We start from the raw sequence: 20964 nt of genomic DNA, 5'->3' as shown, positions 1-20964 counted from the left end.
AGTGCCAAGCCCAATCAGTAGCCCAAAACAATGTTCAAAGTATTGGCATTGTTTGTAAAACAGTCTCCCTAAAAAAAATTTAGAGGTGAAATCATCCCCATATTCTGAACAAAAACCTGATCTTTAATTCAGGTTATGAATACTGAGATGCAAAAACGCTAAGAACCATCTATATTATCCAGTGAGAGGATGTTTCTGAATAGAGGATTATCAGTATTTCCTGCATGACTATATTGCTCCAACTTATATTGGGGGTACTGCAGTTTAATGATAAACTTACAATACGATGGTGTTGTTCTTCAGAGCGAGTAACAAATTGTTTTATAACTCTTCAATCTAAGTAACACAATGGTGATATTCCTCCCAAACTCCCTCTGGAGCGACAAGAGCAGTAAGTCTAAAGCAAGAATTTACTAGATCCAGGGATTATTAAACTTTGAAAGAACAGCTAAACACATCTATCATTCTGTTTTAAGATTTATTTTCTCTGCAATGCTTCTGTTTTAAATCATTAGAACTTCAAATCCAAAAAGGCCACCTAGTCACTGTTCTTGGAGGGATAAACTTAAGGACCTATTATTGGATTCACACTTACTGAAACAGTYGGATAGACTACTTGGGAATTATAGCCAAGGTTCAATTTAAGAGGCAGTGTGTAATTCTGTCTGGACACAAGTTATACCTAGGAAGGAGCTGGAAGGCCTGAGGAATTCCTTGATGAGAGCAGAAAGCAGCAGAGGGGCTGCAAGCTAGCACATCATCAGTGAGGGAACGTCACAGAGTCTTACCTTTACACCTGACAATACCAGAGTGTACTGTAGCTATCTTAACTTTGCAGACTGGATAATCATATTACACACTGAAGATCAAAGAAGAAATTCTGATCTCGTACTACTAGATAATTCTGCAACTTGCGATCTTTACAGTATATGCCATGACTTGAAAGATTTTCTTTGCAAGAGTTTCGAATTTAACCCTGAAATACTCCATTCATATTAAGCCAGAAAGCTGATTCAGTTCTGTAAGAGCTTGCAAATAAAGGAAAATGTTATTTATTCCTTGTCTTAGTTTCAAGCAAATAGTATTAACTGTCTTCCCACTGAGACTACAGCTCACTATTCCATTTTACAGCATATTGGACATACTCAGATTACTTGATAACCTTTTCTACTTACTCCGTATCCAGTTTCTTTGGACTAGCAATATTCTTAGCGCTGCTACTAAGCTCATTGAGGACTATCAGTGGGTAGATAACATTCTTCTCTACAAAAAGGAGCCAAATATGAAGTTTCTCAAACCACATAACATGTGCAGCATCTATCAAAACACATTAAAAAAAATAAATCACAGATTGTAGTATCAAACTCAGGAGACTGCTAACAATACAGATCCTTGATCCAAGATGTTTGTGATTAAAAAGCCCACGTCTCTATCAGCTTGTCTACAGAAGTATTTAACAGCAAGTTAGACATTTCTGTATATCACAGCATTAGCATCTCACTCCCTTCAAAAGTTCCAGTCAGGAAGCCAAACACTAACTGAATTTGCACACTGGACTTCTATACTCTCATCTAACTGCAGGAGATAAAGAGAAGATCATTCTAAGCTGTTGCCTCTAAAGCCCAGCAGAGAGCTTACACTGGTAAGCATCTGCACAAGACTTACTACAATATAGCATCATTTTGCTAGCTACACACTTTTTGCATGTGGCAAGTAACACAACAGGTTGACATCAACTTTGATACCGATCAAACTGTTTCACACTACGCATTTTAGTTGGTGTAAAAGGATGTTTTCCAATGATATTTAAACTAAAACATTTCTGGTTTACCCCTTGAACAATCTAGAAGAGCATACTTTTCCCACCTACACAAAATTCTGAAAGCTAAGAACTTCTAAATTTTTACAACTGCAAAAAAAGCAGTAGGACCACTACGTTTCAAATTAATGCAAATGAAGATAATGGGGGGGGGGGGGAATCTTACAAGGCAGTACAAATACAGGGTGAAAGAGCCTGTGTCAGACGTTTCTTCTTTCATCTTGCCCAAGCTTATTAAAATGAAAACACTATCACATATGGCTAAACCGAAGTCAGGAATGAGCAAAGGGAGCTAATACTGTAGCTTTTCTAGTTTTGTACATTAAAAGTCTAATCATGCAAGTGCACTTTTCACTTTTTCCCCCTTCAATGAGAGTTTGGCATAATATTACAATTAGTATTCATATTTATCTATCTGTACACCCAATCACAGAAAAATGCAACTTAGACACTGGTGAAAAGACCACACTGCATAGCTGGTACAAAGACAGAGGTTTTTAAGAATCCATTCTGACAACTCCATGTTTTTGAGAGAAAATGCTTGTTTACTTCAACTTTCTCCTCATTACTACTCTGTTATCTTGTAATTCCTAGTTATAGGGATAGTAGAATTGTCTAAGATTTCTTGGCATGTTCTTAACAAGATCTGCCCTCTTATGAATGAGCTATTTCACGCAAAATTGCACTGTTCTATGATATATTTTTGTAGTACTGTTTAACAGTTAAAGCAGGGATTAGAGACAAAGCAGAAACCTACACAGGTTTTTGCCATTGTCTTGCCTTGAAAGCTGAAGAGAAAAAACAAAACAGCTTCAGCTATATCTAAGCCTTTCTTGATATAAATTTGTTTAATTTGCTCTTAAGAAAAATAAAAAAGGTCCARTAAGGAAGACACCTCAATCTACCTCTACAGCATTTATCAGTGTTAGCAAATTGATCAGCAGGATGTTTATATATTCTACAGCTGCCAGGGAAAGATTTCATGAAGATGCAGACTTTAACACATGGTGCAAGTGTCTATCCATGCATAATCAGCAAGACTGGTCCCTTAGTCTGTTTTTTCACTAGTAGGACACTTAAGATCTTAACAGAAGAGATGCTATTGCATGTAAACACATCAGTACTTACCAACCTTTGATACACTTAATACTTTTCAATACAGAAATTCTTCAAAGGCAAATTTCATCAGAAGAGCATTTCATGAAATCAGAAGTTATTCACTTAGATTTTTGGGCACTACATGTTTGTTGTTAAACATATCAATGATACTAATAAGAATCAAACGTATGCCAAGTTGAAAGCTCCAGCAGCATTCACCATATCTAATCCTCTATGACATTTGAAAACTAACTTGAAGAAATATTTAGTGAAAAAACACTGCAACTTTACCAAAAATTATCAAAGCAATCATTATCAGAATCATTGAATTCTGAGAAATCTTTAATGGAACTGCTTGGAGATAATGTTTGCATATCCAGGATATTATCATCGTTAGTTGAAAGATACATAAAACATCATGGAATCAAAGCACAAGGAACTAAAACTAATACATCACTAAATTGGTATCATGAAATACTTCAGTGATGATGATGATAAAGCAAAGAATGAAGAACACTGGTAGTTAAATTGGTCAGCAAAAACTGCAAGTTAAAAAAAAAAAAAAAGCATCATTAACAATACTTACTTCTGACTTCAAACTGATAGTATTCCTTGGTTTTCAGCAACGGATGAGAAAAACAATGCCAAGGAAGTTGCTTTCGGAGTTGAGGCAGAACATAATGGGTCACAAAGCCTACTGTACCCACCAATGCATAGAGAACATAACTTAAAATAGGCTAAACAAAAGAAGAATTGAACAAATTAAGGTTTGTATTTTATAAACAAGATCATTAGCTAATAAAGTAATAGTTTTTCCAGCATCTATGCAGCTGTTCCTGTAGAAGTTGGGAATGTATTTCTTCATGAGAAACTATACTGTTAACTTTAAGAGTGTCAAACAACAAGGAATGCCCCCCAAGAGAATTACCTTTCCATTTCTAACATATTTTCACTAAGTTTAAAAGTATCTTAGAGGAAAAATAGTCTACCAGTGTTATTTCATAGTCAGTTGCTTCTGACCCATCTGTATTTTGTTTCTTAAATCATAAAGCTATTATCCTCTAAGGGCTGAACCTGATTTACTTTTTCATCTGCTGGAGACAAGGAGGAGGTAAAAGCATAAGGAAGAAGAAATCATTACTCGTGTTCTCTTGAGGAAGAATCAAATAAGAAGCCTTCCGCTAAGACCAAATCCTCTCTCAAAATCAGAAAATACTAGTATATTTGCATGGTATGAAGACTGAATTTCACAGTAACACTTTCTATATATAGTTGTCTTTAAAGATTTAGATATGGCACAGTAAAATCAGGATTGCATTACTTTGTTACAAACTGTCAATTCTGAAACTCCTGGAAGCCCAAGCCTACTAAACTATATAACGGGTGAAGAGCATATAGCCAAGTTTCTCAAACATGGGAGAGAGCAACATTCAGGAGGAGTGCTGAGGTCCATCCACACAACAGAACAGATGCTTCCCACAGAAAAATCTAGCACACCTGCTCAAGTAAGCCTCTTCATCTGAAAACTTGAGTATCTGACACAACCTAAATGCATATACTTTGTAAAATGAGTTTCTTATTTTAACTGTAGGCAGCTGCAGGATGGTAAAGTCCTTCCAAAATGGAAAAAAAACAACCAACCAAGCAAAAAAACCCACCTTCCATTTGCCTGAAATAATGCTGTTTAAGCAAGCCAGTGACTCCATTTGAGGAATACAGGAATAAAAAAATTCAGCAGCTACAACTCTTGAGAAATGCCTTTACTTGAATAGATCCAAGCATAGGTCTGGTCCCAAGTCATCATTATCAAGTAGGAAACTTAAAAGAAAAGCCATCACCTCCAAAAAACAAACAACCCCCCCCCCACACACAAAAAATACCAAAACCCACAAACAGTTTCATCTTTCCTCAGTTCAGAATGATCCTAACACTATTTAACATAGATGGATGAAGTAAAAAAGGGCATTTTGTGGCAGAGACTAAATTAGCTGAAAAAAAAATCCAGAAACTAAAAAGAAAGTAGGAAAGAAGGCAGAGAAGAGATTTGGGGTACATAAAACTGAAGTGCGAAGATCTTCAGTCAGACACTGGTCACACTATATATTTAAAGATCTTCTAGAACTAATCAGGAGATCTGGAGCATTATGTGAATATGTGTTATAACATTAGAGCATTTAGATATAAAAAAAACAAATGATGTAATACATGATGTAACACCTTACCTGTAGAACTGTAAATACTGTACTGACATGAATTGCAAAATAGAGTACACCAATGACGATACACACAATCAGGTCAGACTGCAACCGTTCACTCTGGGAAATAAAGAATAAAAATCTTTAGAAAACACCCATTCTTGTTGTCTTCTTCAAAGTCTTAAAGTTCAACGCCAGTAACATCCAAACCAATTACAGAATTTTTGAATGATGCCAGTGCTAATTACTTCCACTGAAGTTGCTGGAAATTTCACATCCCACCTTGGCAGGAGAGAGACTTACATGCTTTTGAAAAATCCCATTCCTCAATCCTCTATTTCTAAGCTACAAAGGGAAACCTGTAGTAAGTATTAGCAAACACAAGGTAAGTCCTATGGCCAAGAACATCAGTCCAAATGAGTTAAATGGAAAGACACCTACCCAAAGTGGGACAGGGAAAATTAACATACCCAATGTATTTTCTCTCTCTCATTCTGGACTGCGAAGGGGCATAAGAATCCTATCTAACAGCACTGGCTGAAAAAAAGAGCTGGAAGGGCTAACCAATTCTCCCAGTTACAATCAAAGAATTGTTTAGAAACATGAGGCAGCAAAGGGCTTTGGATGACAGCTGCCTAGACAAAGCTAACTGTCAGGTAGAAAAAACAGGCTCACTCACTCTCCATTATCCCCCCCCTCCTTCGCAGGATGGGAAAGGGAAGCTTTAGAACCAAGGATTAGCGACCCTGAACCTGAAGAAGAGCTTAGAGCTGAGCAAGTGGAATGAGTCTGAGTTTTCTGTTATGGCTAAGAAGAGGTGAGAGACATGCTTTTTTTTTTTTTTTTTTTTTTAAGGAGTGGGCAAGAAAATAACAAAATAATTAAGGCCAGACTCGGTCACAAGGTGGCGAAACAGACTTACAGCCATTTGAGTTCGATAGTCTTCCAAGTTTAGATCTATTCCTACACTGTGTAAATACATCATTAATATTTCAAGATCAGAAAGGCATTACTGGATTAACTACCCTAATACTGGCCAAATAACTACCCACAACAATTATTTCTTCAAGCTCTTAAATTGTTGAGATACAGCTTATTTTTGGAAAGACAAGAAATCTTGATATGGAAAAAAAAATAAGAAAGAAAGAAATAGTACATTGTATTTCTCAGATTTCTTTCTCCCCAAACAGGCAACTAAAGATAACTAAAGATAGGGGATGAAGAGCTAAAAACGAGGTTGCAGCTCCTTTGGTCTTCCTCTCCCACTCCTTAGCCTCGGCTCTGCATTGAGAATAAAAATAGTGCCAGCATCTCCCATTCTAGGGCGGAAAGACAAGTTGTGTTAACACCATTAGTGTTAAAAAAAATTCAATTTCTCCGCTTTAAATATCTACCTGCACTTTCCATGCATTGCGCATTGTCATGCTTATGTCTACTAGACTAAGGAATGCTATACTAGGAGAAATCTGTCTATACAGTTATTCCCCTAGAGCCAGGCCATAAAAAAATTAAATGTTCAACTCCCTTTTGTGTAAGCTAGACTTATTATGCTTTTGAAGTATTATACTTGCTGCTTTACTAGGTGAAAAAGAATAATGTTTAAATATTACTATTTTCATAACCATTTAGAGTGAATTTGCACCAAGAATTCAAAGTATATGCTCATGTAAATGGAGYAGATTTGCCCAGTAAGATTTCCACCATTCATATTTTCCCCTTCTGGAACAGGGCACATACAGCTTTTGCTCACAGTTACTAGAAATATTGAGTTAACATGGTCTTACCGCCATTAATCTTTCCCACTTGAACTTCCACACAAAAGCAACTATTACTTATATTATTGACATGAGTTAAAAGAAAATCTGCAATGAACCTTCACCAAGCGTAACATTGGGGAAATACCCACTTTCTCACATGCCTCTATTTAAATAAGTTAAATTGTATTATGAGCATATTCTTAGCATAGTATATGGGTTTATCTACAGATTTAAAAGAACTATCATTTTCATAGATAGCATTTAGCAACAAATGAAAAGTCCAAAATTTTCAGAAGATCTGAAGTTTCATTGTATACAACACGATGAGTTCTCAGTGTACACTGAGTTTTAACTTTGTGATGAACAACAAAATGGACCAGTTAGATGCACACGTTTTTTASAGCATGAGATTGACCAAGAAAGATTTCTCACACTGCATGAACAGCTGGTGCCTGTTAAAGGAAGCACACAATTGCAGATTGTCTTTCAAATGCTGAAGTTCTAACTCAAAGACATATTAAAACTAACAGCATTCTTAAGAATTTCTTCCCTCCAATGTTATATATTACTACTGCATGTTCCTGCATTTGGTTCATGAATTGCCTGTCCAAAATATCTCAGCTCAGCAGCAGCGCAGGTTATATAGTGATGTACGTATAACACAGTGAGAACTTTACCAACTGGAATGCGCTTCCCCAGGCAAAGAGCTGAGCAAGAGTCCTTTACTCTGTTTTTCCTCCTTGACATGAAATAGCATCCTCTTTCCCTTCCATACCAGTAAGGGCAGACCCTTTCCCCCAAAATATGAAATGGATTTCTTCCCCTTGATACAGATAATCTAAGCATTTGTTTTCAAGTAAATATTCTTAAGTGTTGTGGGTTATCTGAGAAAGGGATATACACTGCACTTAAAGCAACTGAGACTTCAATATCATGTTTATGCTCTCTCTGCTATCCAGCTCTAATCAACACCAGGGTAATTAACAATTGTTGTGAACTAAGTAATATCTACACTGATACAGTACCAACCAACACATAGCAAATGCTTAGATTGGAAGGAGGAAAAAGAAAAAAAAAAGAAAAAAAAAAGGAAAAGAGCCTACTTACCACAGAATTTCTAAGCTTTTCAGGTAAAGGATCTTTCACTTCAGACAGAGGATCCTCGGGGTTTTTGTCTTCAGAATTAGGAAAAAATTTTGATTGCACTAAAGAGCTTAAAAAAAGACAAAAAGAACCCACTGAAAAGCATGCACTGTGTAGTTTTAGAAAAGTAAGAAAAAGTCAAAAGATTATTATAAATTTATTACAAGAAAAAGCAATCCTAGCAGATTAGTACTTTCACAAGGCTGAACTAATTTATAAAGATGAGATCTCAACTTTATAAAATAATCTGTTCTCTGGTTGCACACAATGACTACCATTAAAGAGAACACAACATCAGTAGCCAGATCTTATTCAAACAGCAGTTTTTCCAGCATCAACAAGGGTAACTCTGCAAATGCTGAATTTTCAAATGGAGTGCACAACACTCATGAAACACAAAGCCTTACTGCATAAATAATAAAAATGTAACTTGGTCCAAACTCAAGAGGGGTCTATTTGTCAATACATAAATCAGAGAACCAAGAACTCCTTGGTTTAATTCAAACTTAAAAAAAAAAAATCTATGCTACTGCAGTTAATTCATGAATGGGCCATGCTGACCTAACTACTAATTTCTTAGCAGACCTTACTGGTGCTAAAACTTGAAAACTTATACCTAGGCTTTTAGAAAATCATATGCAGCACTGCTAGCCATATAGAATTACCTCACAATCCCTCAATGTAATTTTTCCTACAATACCCCATGTGGTACAGAAATAAAATTTTTATATCTAAACACATACATAAAAATACATGTGTGTGTGTGTGTATATATATATATATATATATATATATGTATATGTTTAAATACATAAAAATTCATTTTATAGTCAGGAAACTGACTACAGAACAAAGCCCTAGATCTACAAAGGCAATCAAAGTATTGCAATGCTCAACTCTGATGCATCCTGCTGACTAGTAGAATCCACAGGCCAGACAAGCATCCATAACCTAGTACTTGAAAAGAATAGATGCTTAAGGAAAAGAACCTCGTACCAAGCGAGTACGAAGAACTAACTAGGAGTAACAGGAAAAGGCTTAGTTGCCTAACCTAGCCAAAGATACGAGTTTCCCTTCTGCACGGGACACTCAGAAATTACTGATTTTCCTGTCCACAGAAGAGGCCTCAGACTATTTAATAGACCACTGCTTATCAAGTTTACCCAGCACTGTGGCTAAATTTAAATCCAATTTCAAGTTCTGCCTGACCCAGATACGTGACTGAGCCATGACTGGCGATTCTGTGGGAGGTGTTTCTCCTACTGGAAGTATTTTGTTTTACACAAATCATTAACTGAATCAGAATTACTCTCATCATCAGATCAATGCTCTAACTCAGACGGAAGATGAACATGAATACATGTTTCCTCATGCTAGATGAGCGCTCCAGTCACCAAAGTAGACTCATTTTGCATCTGGGATCAGTCTATCTGAATTAGTGCTTTGAGTATACATTCAAAATAAGAACACAATAGTGAAGTGAGAAAACACAATTTGAAAAACTCACATGTAGGCTTCAGCTTACACTAGCGCTTTCAGCAGCTCTTTAGATACAGAATGGCTAAACCATTCAGGGAGTTCAACACAAAGACACCAGCAGAAATGTGCCAGCTGAGTGGCAATTTTGAGAACATTAACGAGCACTTAAATCAGACTTTGGGATGCAAGTTATTTGCCAGAAGTCACAGAAGGAGGCTGTGGTTAAAGGAGGAACCAGGTCCAAAATTTGAGAATTACTCTCTCCCCTCTAGTTACCAGACCAACATCACACTATTTGATAATGCTGATGACTACCAGTTTGAATAGTATTTCTGATATCCTCAACCAATACTTTTCCATTAAGACTTGCTTCTTGATTGGGAAACAGATACAAACAGAGACACTTACAAAAGTACAGAAGGGTCACTACTTTGTCGGCTGAGATGATATGATATTGCCACTAACAAACCACAAAATATGGAGAAGAGAACTGGAATATGCTGCCCATCCCAAGAATCCTGGAGGCAGAAATGAGATGTTAATAACAAGGAAACAAAGTATATAACAATTATCTGACATCAAAGAATTATATATGATAGTAAAAGAAAGGAAAAAATCAACTTTACAATTCAAGAAAAGTGAAAACAATTTCAGTACAAAAATATTATTCAGTATTTACCTATGTCTAACTACAAATCAGAATCTTTAACATAGCGTACATCTCAAGCATATATTTCTTAATCATTGAATGGTCAGTTTTCATAACCCTCATGAGGGTTATGAAGGAGTGGGGAGAGTTTCTTGCATGCTTTAAGACCACAGCTTTAGATTTACATTTTTAGTCACTTTTATATTTTAAAAATTGCCTGCCTTCTTACTCAATTTTTTTCTTATGTATAAAAATTTTCAATTTTCAGTCCATAATCTGTACTGGACCTGCAGAGATGAGACAATGATTCTTTGCTAAAGCTTGTTTATCTTTGGCAGATGTGTTTACAAAAGGCTAATGAGTTATACCTGTACAAAATCACAGAACACTAATGATGTTCTGTGGGTGATGGCATCATGGGAATATTTCCTCTAAAAAACTTTTTACTATCTACAACAGAGTAGAAAAGAACCAGTCTAGGTTGAGTTTGAAGGAGCACACCCTAAGATTAATTGTCAACTGAGTGTATTTGATTACTGATAAGTACCCGAAATTAACACAGACACAGAACCAACACGATGGTCAGTTTTCAAACAAAATGGCATTTTAAGTAAGGAAAAGCTGTTTTTTGTTCCCTTGTCAGCTAAATCCACTTTTAGGTAGGCACACATCTTCACTTTGGCACTACAAACCATTCCTTGTCTTCTTTTTAAGTAATCATTAATTTGAAAACACTTTATTTCTAGTTTTCAGCACTGGAAAAAAAATTCAAATGAACCCTTTTGAGAGAAATCAGGGAAACACCAATACATTAAGACTGTGCAAGAAACAAGCCAGTTGTGTGATTTTCTCAAGAGTCAATGTAAAACATAACTGAAGGTAAGTGTATGTGCTTTAGGCAAAACAAATTGCCTGTTAGCATATGCATTTCATTGAAATAAATCATAGAACTTTTAAAAGCAAAAATCTGCTTTGTTCCTGCTTTCTTTTTCATTTGCATTGGAGCAAAACAAGTATAAAACTGTGTCAAATCAGAAGAGCACTTGCAACTCACTTTTTGCATATTTAAGTATCTAAGATGCAAGACTTCAGCAGAAAACGAAACCCAGAGCGTTCATGTATACTGTGTCTATAAGTGTGCTCACCTTCAGGGCACCATAGCACAGTCCATACAACAATGCTACTGCCATAATACTACAGATAAAACTGTAAAGTGCTGCAAGCAGGCTTGTGGTAGCTGTACATCATGGAAAGGAAAGGAAAAGTTAACAACACATAATTAGTTAGGTTAGAATACAAAAGACTTCAGGTTGTTGCAGAAAAATGACAGCCCCCAGTTGCAACACCCCTCTCATATAAAAAACCCAACCCACAGCAACTACTTGTGTTTTCCCCTACAGACTTTTTTTTTTTTTTAAACAGTGATTTATACAGCTTTACCTCCTTTATCCAACAGCATTATCATGGGAATGGTTAACAGCTGCAACACAGAAACCAATAGAGGAAGAAACCATGCTTTTGACAGACTTACCGGGACAATAATTATATTTCTCGGTAATAGATCAGATGATCTTTAGTCTTTTCAAAAATACAATTAGTATTCTGAATACAGAGGGTAGGAATACAAACGATATAATCACTATTTTTAAACTATCCTATTAAACTGATTTGAAATCTGATGGCTTTTCCCTTATCAAAAGCTTTTGTCACTGATGTGAAAACCACACTCACCATTGCCACCAAAGACATGAATATCCAACTGTTCACAGAGATACATCACAAACGTATTCACCTGAGGCAGGAGACCAACAAAGAATACTATGGGGAAACACAGCATAAACACTACGGGAAGAAAAAAAAAAAGTTGAAAACGCTGTGAGAAATACAGCATTGCAATGTACTCTTCAGTTCCTTCAAGTTCTAGGGTAACACACAACATATAATTCAACAGCACTAAAGCTTTTCTACTATAATTTCTAAGGAAAACAGCCATTATGCAAATCTGTGCTTTAACCTCTAAATTTAGTCTAGCTGAGTCATTACACAGACCAATAGTTATTTCTTTCATTTTGATTTTAATCACTATAAAAAATGGCATGGGCTGGTTGAGGATGGCTGCAGTTTTGTGTAGTAAAGCTTTAGTAAAGATCAGCAAAGAGTGTTTACAAATTACAAAGATTTGCAATTTTTCCTTCATTACAACTAAGGCTCGTGCATGCCTAATTGCCTGGCTAGAGTTACATGAGCAAGCTAACACCAGCCCTGCTGATTTAAGAGGGGGCAGGCATTTCACCCCTAGATTTTCTCCTGTCAATAATGCCTGACAAGTTTACCCAGTTTTTCCCATACCAGTTCTGAAAAAATTCTGTATTGTTCAGATCCAAATGACATTTTTCAAAGTGAAAAAGGGTAACTCTGTATGAGCCACTAAAATCACTGAAGATCACAGGATTTATAAGAACACAAATATAAACAAATACCACTTAATTTTAATATAGAGAATGGCCTGTCCAGACCTGTGCATATCCCTTACTTTCTGTCTTCAGGAATAAGAGATACAAAAAAAATTTTGCCTTTCACACACAAGCAGTCAGTAGTTTAGATGCACTTCACAAGAAACAGTGTGTAATAAGCACTAGTTCCCAGAGACAGAAGAATCAAAGCACGAAAATATTCCTAGAAGAGAAAATCTGACAGCTTGGGGAGGATTTTTTGTAACCTTACTGACTTGTAGCTTCAGTAACCAAAAGATGAAAACAGCTTAGAAATACCTGGTAAAGAACCAGAAGTCTCAATTTTAAGTTTCTAACATTATATTCACAGGGTGATTGGATATTAAAGGCTAAATTGTTAAAAAAGATCCACAGTGAGTTAAGTACTGAGAAACTAATTTGTATATAAATATATATAAATATATATGTATTTTTAACCCCTTGGTAAAGCTAAATAACTAAAAGATTTTTAAAAACACATACATTCAGGGATAGGTAAAAACATTGAGTTCTGTACTTTTTGTTAATACAAGTTAGGAAACACATGACTAAGTATCAGCTACTCAGGACCTGTAGGGAGCATTTTTCAGAGTTCTCATGTCAAACTTAAATTATTACTGGAGGAAGTCTATACAGGAGGAAACCAATATAGTGCTATCTTAATGAGAAGTTTAAAAGTTGTTTTGTGAAGGCCTGAAAGTTGAACTAGCATGGGTCAGTTGAAAATTTACAACAACAACAAAAATCTAGGAATACAAAATTTGTAAGGAGCAGTCCAGCAAACAGCCAGTATTTCTGATGGCTTTTGAATTATATAATAGACTTGCTCTCTAATGAGGACCCTTTAGGAGAAAACAGCTGGTATTAATGTGTAGCAGGTTTAGACCAGTTGTCCAATTCCAATACGTGGGAGGCTTCCAATACATGGGAGGCTCAAAAATTAATCCTAGCCCTCACTTGTCTGCTGGCAGGACACAGCAATTGCATCATCCAAACTTGAAGTTTGTCTTGCCCTGCACCTGTGTTGTTCTAGTAGATGTGCCTGAGAATGGGCAAAAAAGGCAGCTGTGATTTTTACTTTGTGCTAGCAATTTATGTTTGTTAGCAGTCAACTTTCTTTGCAGTATACACAAAGGGGTTTGAAACAGTGCTTCAGTGACATCATTAGTTGGTTCAAATGCAGGTTTTGATGAGAAGTGCTCTAGCAATCTGATTTTTATATATAGGATTGGTAAGAAATATAAACTGCACAAGCTTTAGCAAGATACCCGAGAATAGTAAAACAAAAGGACCAAAAAGCATTTGAAATACAGGAACTAAAAACTTTTAAAAGCTAAATCCAAGACAGACGTAGTCTGGAGAAGATGCCAACATGTCTTTTTAAGACTGGGTCATTTATGAAGTTACTGTAAGTACAAGATTATGTGGAGAAAAAGACTCTTAAAGTACCTTTTTTTTTTTTTTAATAGGTCACTTTCATGATATAATACACAGCCTATACTGAAATGTATATTCTACCTTATGGAGATATGGATGAATAGTACTGCTATAACTTGAGTTAAGGGAARAGGGAAGAGAAAACCTCTGAGACTGACATAGCATAAAACAAGGGGAAAATGAAACTAGTTTATATCTTGAATGACTTAGAAAAAGGCATTAAGACAGCAGATGTTCTCTATTACAGACATAGAATGAACACCACCAACACCAGTGCATGAATAGCTCTACAGAAGTTATAAGAAAACACCTTTAGAAATGCCTGGACAATCCTCTGTTCATAAATAAGAGGCTTAGACCTTTTCCCTCTGCACATTTAAATTTAAGTATAGATTGACTAGCAGAAAGTAGAAAAGGAGAATAGTATGAGGTATGAAATTCAGAATGTTTTTAGAATCACATCACAAGTATTAACTTTCAGGATTCCTGAGTCAGTAATTGTTGTTTATCAATTACAAATCCCAAAAGAAAGTAAACAAACAAACAAAAAACCACAGAAAAGCAAAGATAAGGTTTTTCTTTATCTTGAACAAAAGACTGTCCAAGAATTGGAGTCAAAAATTCACAACACAGCTGTGGTATTCTTTTGTGCATAAATGTTTTGGTACAACTGAAAAGCTTCAAAGAAAAAGCAGGTGTGTTCAATTTAGCTGATTTCTTAGGCAATTCCTTTCCTCTCCAAAGAGGATTACACAAATAACTTAGCTCCATTAAAAGAACATGCACAAGGTTCCCATGATAGGATGGTGCTGAAGTATCTTAAATTCTGTCTGTCCTTTCCATGAGCTCTGCCGGAGATTACGTAGCCATTACTACTTGCAACAAGTGTTGTAAATAAACTTGGAGGAAGTTGTTTGTGGTGGTGTTTAAAAAAAAAAAATGCCAGCACTATTCTGAATGCACTGTCCTCCTCCAAATACAATGAAAGCACCTCATCCATGGCTCAAAGTTACACTTTTGGCATTATTGATAGGGGGCCTGTTCTGAGATAAGAGAGTTAATGAGATTTAATCTGTCTATAATGTATTTTAAATGTATTTTAAAATTCTTGTGTCCCTACTGTTCTGCCCAATTTCTAAATATAAGTAACCTGCCTTAAAGGGCTCCTGTTCAATTGTGAAAAGTTCCTCTAGGCAGGGCTATAAGAAAAGTCCAATTCGAAATGCTTAAGTACTGAGCAGCTAGGTCCAAGCACAGGACAACACATCCCAGTCCAAGAACAAAGAATGTAAGGATTTAGGGCCAAGCATCAAGCTGTTAGGTAGTGGGGGGAAGAAGTACCTCTAGTTTAACTATGACAGCATTTTAGTTGACATTCCAGCAGTTTGTGACAGCAAAGCTTAATTTGGGTGTGGGGGGGGAAGAGGTGCAGGGAAACAAATGTTCCTATAAACACCAGCAAATCTAAAGTTACTCCTCCCAAAGAAAACTAAATAAACTACAATTAGAAGGTGATGATGCAACTGTTTCAGAAATACAGAGTGTAAATAAATACAAAATAATTCCATTGTGGTGAAGCAAATGGTTCAAATCCACAAGAAAGCCACTCACCTATAACTAAGTCCCTGGCTGACAGCAGCAGCAATGGGTTGGTGAAAGCCATTCCATACAACCTGAATCTTGTTGTAGATATGTTTCTGCTGCCATAATCCAACAGCCAAATAAGACCACAACATAAACAGAAATATACAGGCCTACTATAGGCTATGATACGGTTATGACCCTGTTGGGGGGGGGGGAGAAGGGGAACAAAGACATTTGTTTTATTGTCAAAAGAAAAAGTTTTATTACCAGAAAAGTATTTCATGATTAAAGTTTAATTTCTGTTCATCAGCTAGACTCCCGCAGTGTGCTGCAATCCCACCACATCCTTAAGTTTAGATCATAAAATCCTCAGTGTATTGCTCTTCAGTGCTATAAATTCATGGGTTTTGTTGCTTTTATGTAATGAATACACAGCAGGTAGACTAAAGCTATGTTTACCCTATTCTCCTCTGGGTTTTAAAGTATTTTTCCTACAATACTAAATACCAGAGGAAGCTCTGACTAGACTTCATAAGCAATAGAAAAGAATACATTAAATTTTGAAGAAACAGCAATTAAGGTTTATTGATCAGATACTGCTGCTGTTGAATGCATTCATTAAAACATGACTCATTACCTAAATTACTATGAATAACCTGCTGCAGAGGAATAGTGKTTTTTTCACATCTTGTTTAGGACATAAAAAATATTTTGTCCTGGCAATCTAGCAGATGCATAATAAAATACTGACATGCTGTTTAACACTGTCATATTAACCTTTCCATGCTCAAACGTTGATGCTCAATAGAGCATTGTGGCAACTACTCATGGTTTTAGAAAGTGGAAAAATAAGGCTGTGTCTGCACTTGGAACAACTGAATGGTCTACAAGGGCAGTATAGAACATCAGCAAAGCAAGTTTTAACATTCAGAATATTTTTCAGTATAACTACCTGAATACTAGAGTTGCACTGACAAACCTATCACAATATCACGATAGAACCCCATAGCACAAGCCAGGCTCTAAACAGGGAGGCTATGATATGCTGAATACATGCAGGAACAGTATTTTTTTTTTTCTTGGGGGGGGGGGGGGGGGTTGTCCATTCACTTCTCGCACACTAGAACAGCATACACCTCTTGGGCCTGAAGTAGCACTTCAGGAGAGAAATCCAAACACTCAAACCAAGATCAGTTCTCTGCAGGGGAAGCTCTACATCTGCAAGGTTACTGAAGTGAAACATGCCTATGACTTACATGTCGAGGGGAAGAAGAATCTGGTTGAACACTCTGAAACCAAAATGCAGAGAGAAAAATTATCTACCTTATGGATAAGTTCATCTATCCTCCTTTCCCCCCAGTTTATTAATTAAAGCTCTTTTAATAATATCTAAAATTAATTTCTCAATTGATGATCCACTAAATCACAAAATATGTTCAAAGAGTATGTCTACTGCCAAAGTTTTAAAGAAATCAAAATTTTATTTATTCAAATTGCCTGAAGTAAAACATTTCACACTGTGGGGTGTTGGTTTGTGGCTTTTTTTTTTCCCTCCCCTCTCCAAAACGTGTTATGCATTTCAAGTTTAAATACAATTTCCATCCTAATAGTCTAACCATAATCATTGGGGGGGGGGGGRAAGGAATCATTCTTAAATTATAAAAACACAATTTAGAGTTGTCTAATAAAAATGTGAAAAGAAAGATTTTTTTTTTATTAAGAATATGCTTAGATATATATCTACTTAATAGGAATGTATTCAGGTAGAACCACTGAAAAACAGTAAAATTTCAGGTTTAGTTAGTAGACTATGTTTTCAACCAATGAGAATTTTTCTTCCTCTGTAGGAAAACAGAAAATGCATGAGAACAACCAATAAAAGGTTGTGCAACAAACATATGCAGAACTACTGTGAGTGACCTTGTACGACCACCTAGCAAACTTTGCCAGAAGCTGCAGCTTGCTCCTTTCATTGTAAACACACACACACGCACACACAGGGTTCTCCTTAAAGCCCTGACTGGCAGACAATACCCAGCCTCCAAACATTTTGGAACATGGAAGTTTGTTACACAAAAGAATTAAGTCATTTCTACTGTTTATAAAAAGCGAAGATGGAAATAAAGATACCTTCAACAGTGAGTACTGACAACTGGCTATTACCAGGCAGAACTGGAAGACCCAAATATCCTTGAAAAAGCCCTCTATAAGAAGTACAGAACCCAGAAATGCAACTAGAATAGCTAGGATGACAGCTAACACGTTTTCAAGGATCTCACGATTCCTGTATTAGGGGGAAAAACAAACAAACAAAAAAGAGAGATAGCATTAATAGCTAACTATGTTTAGAAAAATTTGCAAGGAAACAGCTAGGGTCAGATGTTAACAAATAAAATATACCGCTGGTAGCAAAGTAGTTAAGAATAAATTTGAACTTGCACAGACTATATTAGCACACTGCCTATTAGCAAAGCTAGGAGAGAAGCTACCAGGATTTCAATGACAGCCGAAAGCAATTAGTATCTTGTGGAACTGACCTTTAAGAAGCAGCACTGATAGCTTCAGAAATAATTTAAATGCTCAGCTAGAAGAAGCATGGTCTGTAATATAAATCTATATTTGAGTTCCACACAGGATGATTACAACCCCTTCCTCATATTTAGAGATTGGGAAAACTAAATGCATGACAGCTTATCTAGAAATAACCTGTCATTCATGATTTTATAATGCAGAAACTAGAAGTATTCTCTCACAATCTACATTGAACTATCTAAAGTAGTCTAAAGAGTATTTGTGTGTACCATAGCATATGGTACTGTAACACTGAATAACACACCTAATAGTATTTCTGTCTAGACAGAATTGCTACTAGGCTGATCACCTTAAATTTCAGCAATAAACTTCCCTAAGTGTTGTAGGTACTCCCACAGCTGGTAAGAGGGTCACTTTCATTTTATTCCAATAGGTAAATGGGGACATGTTACAGTGCTCTATCTCTTTCTGTCTTCGGAATAACGCTTTGAAACAGCAGGTAAGTTCTCTTCTACCTGCTGAAATAATATAGGTGTACRTCAGGTCCTAGCCAACTTTCATTTTGTTTTTTTGACAAGCTTATTTTTATAGCTTTAAAGATTTGCAACAAATCTCTTTCTTGACAGTTCAAGGAGATGTTATTGCCTCACTCACACAAAGTGAGTTTTTTTTCATTTTAGCATTGCTAGAGAAGGAGAATAACTTTCATTATATTAGAAAAATTGCATTTTGTATTGTTCTTTCATCTTTTAGAGTACAATAAGTATGGCTCTCTAAGGATACCTCTATCTGTATTAGTCAGCTTAGTTATCTTTTTTTTTTTTCTTATCTTTACTTCCTGAAGTCTAGGAACATACAAGGATCTCACCTATCAAATAAAGCCAGAAGAGTTAATCTATCAAAATTGATGCTAATCCAAAGCTTAGGCAGGATCCAAAAGCGATAGTACTGTTTGACTTTCTGAGCTGCTTCCTCTTGAGGTTGCATGTGGTCCTGAAGGTCAGGGCTCAGGTCAATGTCTTGCTGCTCCAGCAGATCTGTGTCTATGGTTAGCAGCCTGTTCAATCTGATCTGGGGAAGAGAAAGCTAAAAGAAAGACAGTATTAATAAAAGCCTCTRTGTTATATCACTGTATCTTACTGAATATTACTTTGAAAGTAATGGTTATAACTTCTCAAAACTGAAACTAAATAATTCTATGTTAAGCACTGCTAGTTCCAAGGTTTCTACTTACTCTTCCTGSCCTTACCATAGCAAATGAACAGCACCAGCATCAATAATAGTTTGTATACAACACAATTTAGTATTCTATCATTTAACTTATTTCAAATGAAGTATGAATCTGTCCACTAAGCARATTATTCTATTTACTCTAGAAACTTCCTATTTGAAGACAAGTAAACTGATAGGCAAGCAGCAGTAACGCTTACTGCAAGAATCTAATCCTGACTTTAAAGAAATGACAACACATTTCTTATGTAGTCAGCTAACTCGCACGCACACCCATGCTGAATTGTCAATTTTTGCAGGACAAAGCAACATATGCCCGTATCAGTGGTCCAATTTAAGCCCCACTACATTCTGAATATACTCAGAGATGAACAAAAAAAACCTGCCTGAACCAATCAAGTATTACTTATGACTGACTATAATTTCTCACTTATTCCTCAATCAGCTATTATTTCCCCTATAGTTCTCTTGAAATCATAGTAATACTAATAATCAGAAAGGACATTTAAGGAAAGTACTCAGAAGGTTGGGGGGGGGGGGAAGGAATAGTTACTGCAGTACATATGCTTGGTCTAACCCAGAGATTTATAAAAATCTCATTAACAGGTTAAGAAATATCTTAATGAACTTCCATTTATTCTTAATTAATACTACAATTAAGATGTCATTTAATGAAAATTCTTTGTAAAAGAAAAAGTAAAAAAAAAAGCAAAGTAAAACTTAAGTGCTCATGTCACCTAGAAATTTCAGAAGTACAGTTTTACATCTTACAATTATCTTAAAGTTTAACATTTAATTTCTAACTTTTCAACATTTTTTCATGATTCTTTAAGGCATCAGTATACTGAAACTATGCTCAGACAGCTTCTCCTTTCCTTTCCTTTAAGATTATTAAAAAAAAGAAGCAAAAACACAATCAGGAACATTCACTTTCTAAAGGCATTTCAAAATACAAAACCACACCATTTAAGATGAGCTGTGTCAGAAAATGGGTTTTTTGGAGAACATTTTTAAAACCTGTTTTCTCAACCAGTAGAATATCACTATAATGTAACATTCATGACACTAACAATGAATTCAAGTGGAAGTTCCCATTTAGGCATATGGGCTACACTTTTGACTTCCAAGAGTTTGCCTTAAACATCTCCCTCAACAAGACCATGTTGATAAGGCAACAGCACATAACAGGTAATCCAGTCTCTTTCTCTTGAAGGCTTACATCCCTTGGAAAAAAAAATAAAAATCAAAGTTCCACTAGCAAACACCAGGTTTGAGGATCACATTATTGATAAAATGCATGGTCAGGCTAATGGAGGTTTCCTGCTACTCTGCCAAGCGCAGAATCAAAATTCCATTTCCCATCTTGATTAGGTTATCATTGTTAACAGTAACAGTTAAAAATGCTTTATTTTCTTAAGAAWCATGATCATTTGCAGGGTTTTAGTGACACAGCAATACTGGACTTCCAAATTACAAGCACAGGTACATTTGGACTTGACAGCAATTTAAAAGGCCCGAGATCAGAAAAACCAGGGAATTATAAAGTTAT

At 35.9% G+C, this 20964-nt stretch overlaps 1 protein-coding gene across 8 annotated transcripts in view; it reads right to left on the bottom strand.

The window, feature by feature from the left end:
- The window catches only part of PCNX1 (pecanex 1), a 92323-nt gene that overhangs the window by 21913 nt on the left and 49446 nt on the right, over positions 1-20964 (bottom strand). For 7 of the 8 annotated variants that reach the window (XR_003255648.1, XR_003255651.1, XR_003255650.1 and 4 more), the window contains 11 exons: positions 19054-19271; positions 17784-17937; positions 16910-16942; positions 15681-15852; positions 11872-11982; positions 11286-11377; positions 9900-10009; positions 7977-8082; positions 5140-5232; positions 3504-3654; positions 1176-1317 (listed from right to left, as the gene is read on the bottom strand). Coding sequence is in view for 3 of the 8 variants with exons in the window: in XM_026078749.1 (XP_025934534.1) it covers positions 1176-1317; positions 3504-3654; positions 5140-5232; positions 7977-8082; positions 9900-10009; positions 11286-11377; positions 11872-11982; positions 15681-15852; positions 16910-16942; positions 17784-17937; positions 19054-19271 (1382 nt within the window). In the remaining 5 variants the exon portion in view is untranslated. The remainder of the gene's footprint in view (positions 1-1175; positions 1318-3503; positions 3655-5139; positions 5233-7976; positions 8083-9899; positions 10010-11285; positions 11378-11871; positions 11983-15680; positions 15853-16909; positions 16943-17783; positions 17938-19053; positions 19272-20964) is intronic. The other variant, XR_003255649.1, reaches the window with a different exon arrangement.

Source organism: Apteryx rowi, unplaced genomic scaffold (assembly GCF_003343035.1).
Source record: "Apteryx rowi isolate R43461 unplaced genomic scaffold, aptRow1 scaffold_487, whole genome shotgun sequence".
NCBI classification, from domain to species: Eukaryota; Metazoa; Chordata; class Aves; order Apterygiformes; family Apterygidae; genus Apteryx; species Apteryx rowi.
This window is presented reverse-complemented; position numbering and strand designations above follow the sequence as displayed.